This window comes from Amphiura filiformis, chromosome 5 (assembly GCF_039555335.1).
Source record: "Amphiura filiformis chromosome 5, Afil_fr2py, whole genome shotgun sequence".
Lineage (NCBI taxonomy): Eukaryota > Metazoa > Echinodermata > Ophiuroidea > Amphilepidida > Amphiuridae > Amphiura > Amphiura filiformis.
This window is the reverse complement of record NC_092632.1, coordinates 39,647,269-39,650,540: the sequence shown is the minus strand read 5'-3', so window position 1 is coordinate 39,650,540 and position 3,272 is coordinate 39,647,269. Positions and strand designations below refer to the sequence as shown.

Here is a 3,272-nt window from a genome sequence, read left to right as displayed (position 1 = left end):
CTGATGGTGGTACTCTTCTGGACCTTTCTCTAAAAGGTGTGTCATCAGTTAGTGATATCTCGTGCTCAGCTTGATTGGTAAGCCCCAAGTCCCATTCGTGCACAGCAAAAACAGAGGCCCTTTTCTGCAAGACTTCAAGTATGCTGGCCTTTTGTTCCATAGAGATGGGTCCCCATTTAAACGGTAATTTGCTGATATCATAGTCTACATTTGCGTCTGCTGGGCCTTTGCTTCTTTGTTCCTGAGCAGATGCTGACGCACAGGTTGCACTAAGGGTTTCTTCCACTTTAGCAGTTGTCAGTCGTTGGCAGGTATCAGGGATGTACACTTTTGCCATGTTACAATTCTGGTATAGAGTAACAGGGTAGTCGGAAACATTTCTGATTGTGATAGTGTGCTTACATCTGTGATGATCAGGTATATTGACAACTTCAGGGACAACCTCAAGGCCAAATGGGAGACTTGATTGACCAGGAGATTCAATAAGTACAGTTTGTGTGCTTCGTGTACTATTTCTGAAGAATCCTGTTACCTTTCGAGCTGCACCTGAAGGGATCATCATATTACGCCTACTTCTAAACTTCATGCTATCCAGGAACCCATCTTCAGGTAGTCGTCCTTGCCTTTCCACTTGAAGATATATCTTCCTACAGACGGCATCTATTCGCAAAGCCTGGTAATAGTTCCTTCCACCAATACTTCTGCATTCCTCCAATAATTTATAAAACAAGGGTGAGTTTGTCCCTAGTGTAACTGGCGGTGTTGCGATATCTTCATTATCGGGGACTACGAGAGCTAACACAGTGTTGTAATTGTCAATTCCACAGAAAGATTTATCTACTTTTATATTCAGTATTGTCCATCCAAGGTAGGGTATCTTCCCTGCACCGGCATGCCACAGAACTAAATCCTTTAATGAATACATCGGTAACTTCAACGTTTCAAACAGACTGTTTGTTATTAACGTCACTTGGGATCCTCCGTCCAACAAACAATCTGCTTGAAAGTCTTCGATGCTGCATTTCACTATTGTGGACTCTCCCACTAAGCCCTGCGGCACGTCGGTTCCTTTGACATATTTAATTGGTGTGGAAGTGGAGGGGCTTAGTTCTGCATGTTTCCTGGCACCGGGTTGCCCCACATCTGGCGCCTGGAGGGGTTTCCCGTCTGTTTCTGTGAGACGTGCTGAATCAAACGTCTCCGAACCCAATCATCATTTGGTGGGTTGGGGCATTCTCGCCTCATGTGTCCGTTTTCTCCACACTTGAAGCAAAATCCAGGTCTGCCCTGAGTTGTGGCCGGTGCTGCTTGACTTTTGGTCGGAGTCTGGATAGGAGTGGCGGGTGTACCTTGGTCAACAGGTCGAGACATTGAGGTTAATTGGTAGCTTGATGATTCTACCTTGGGATTCTCCTTGGCAAGTTGAGATCGCAACTGCTTTGCCTCAAGCTCTAAGCTCTGTAAACGTCTTCCAAGACTGCTCTCTGTCTCCCGTCTCACCTCCTCCTGTACCTTGCGTGTCTGCGCCGTCACACCCTTTCCCTTCTTCCGTAATTCATTCCTGGTCAGCAACTCTTTCTCCTGCCGCCTTACCATATCTAACAGGGTCATATAACGTGGTGGGTTATCCTCCATCTCCCGTAGTCGGAGGTTTACAGTCAAAATGTCGTCGTGCACCAGGCCTTTTATGAATTGCCTCAGTCTCAGGTGATTTGCGCTTTCTTGGATGATGGCTTTCTTCCTCAGAGCCATTCTGATCGTGTTTTGGACACGTGTGAGGAATGTTGTCGGTGTTTCGTCTAAAGCCTGATACATGCTATGTAGCCTCACCACTATCTCTTCGGGTGTCTCCGTGCTACCATATGCCATCTCCAAAGTGGCCAGGTAGTCTTTGGCCGTGGCATCTGGCTTCTCCGTCCGCAAGTCGTTGATTAGCTCCAAGGCCGGTGTCCTTAGACCCTCATGGAGACGACGTCGCCTTTCTCCATCCGGAAGATCCTTCCACTCTTCTAAGCATCCTTCCACTAGAACTGCCCAGCTATCGTAGGCCTCTTCATCTTTTGCAGGTGGAGTTTTTCCCGAGAAGGGTCGCAACTTGCGATAGCTGGATGAAGAGAGCGCAAGTGCCAGATCCTTCATGGGCTTAGAAGACGACGATAGTGTGACCTTGTCGCTGATTGTTGTAATTTCTCCAAGTGAAACCCATCTGAATGTATTGGGCGTCCCTGCCAATTTTACAGTGATGTCTCCTGGTGGACGTTGCGGTACAGTGCTCTCGCACTCGCATAGTAGAACGGTGAAGTCTTCCTCGTCTTCTCTAAGGATATGTAAAAGTCCTTCCAACTTGCCGCTCTTCACGAGACTGTCAGCAATGGTCTGAGTTGTTTGCAAGAGTCTGGTACTTCTCAAGATGTAAGAATTTGCAGGCCTCGCATCCGCCTTCTTGCACCAGTCAAGCCCGAACTCCCTTAGTTTGATGTCCATGTTGCAAAATTAACTTAAACTGGCTCTTATAGATATAGTTAAATCAGGTAATTAGGTACCATATATCAAACAGGGTTGAATTTCAATTAACTAAAATTTTATAATAAAACGAAATTTGTTTATTAAGGTAAAGAAACTGAACACTTGATAACTGTATTTCTAGACGCATGCATTGATACTGAAACACTCTTTAAATTCACAAGTAAGGGTGATTTATAAAAAATATTTAAAATTGAGAACTTAACAAATGAAAAATCAAAATAAAATAATTATACTGTCCAAATATAAAAAGAATTTCCAAAATACCAAATCACTACGAACCATTCCCGGACGAGCCCCCAATTTGTAGCCCAGGTTTTTAATCAAGAGAAATTTGGAAATCAACTTTTATGTATGTTCTTTACTTTTATTTATTTGCTCTAATTCTACGTTAACTATAACTACTAAAAAAATATGGATCCAACTACTACTAAAACCGGTTATTTAATATATCGCATGCGCTAAGTTCAAAGTTCACAGTTTGTAATGTCCATTCGTGGGTTGATCCTCATTCATTCAATGACAAGCTTCATACGATGACAAGCTCCACACGATGAAAATCTATAAGAGATGTATAACACAGAACACAGTTCTAAGGTCCTGTTCTCTTTCATATAGTTCATTAAACATATTTGAAAGTTATAATGCTTTATCCAATAACATATGTCATTTCATAACTCTATTGATAAATCAATATCGCTCGTAGCTTTGTCCAAATTTAGGATCTTTCACAATTTTCCATAACATAG

The 3,272-nt window shown here is 43.1% G+C and overlaps 1 protein-coding gene across 1 annotated transcript; it reads right to left on the bottom strand.

The window, feature by feature from the left end:
- Positions 1-1,104: 1,104 nt before the first annotated feature.
- LOC140152182 (modulator of apoptosis 1-like) lies at positions 1,105-2,731 on the bottom strand. The gene has a single exon (XM_072174483.1). The coding sequence runs from the start codon at positions 2,482-2,484 to the stop codon at positions 1,105-1,107; it is 1,380 nt and encodes a 459-aa protein (XP_072030584.1). The 5' UTR covers positions 2,485-2,731.
- Positions 2,732-3,272: the final 541 nt, after the last annotated feature.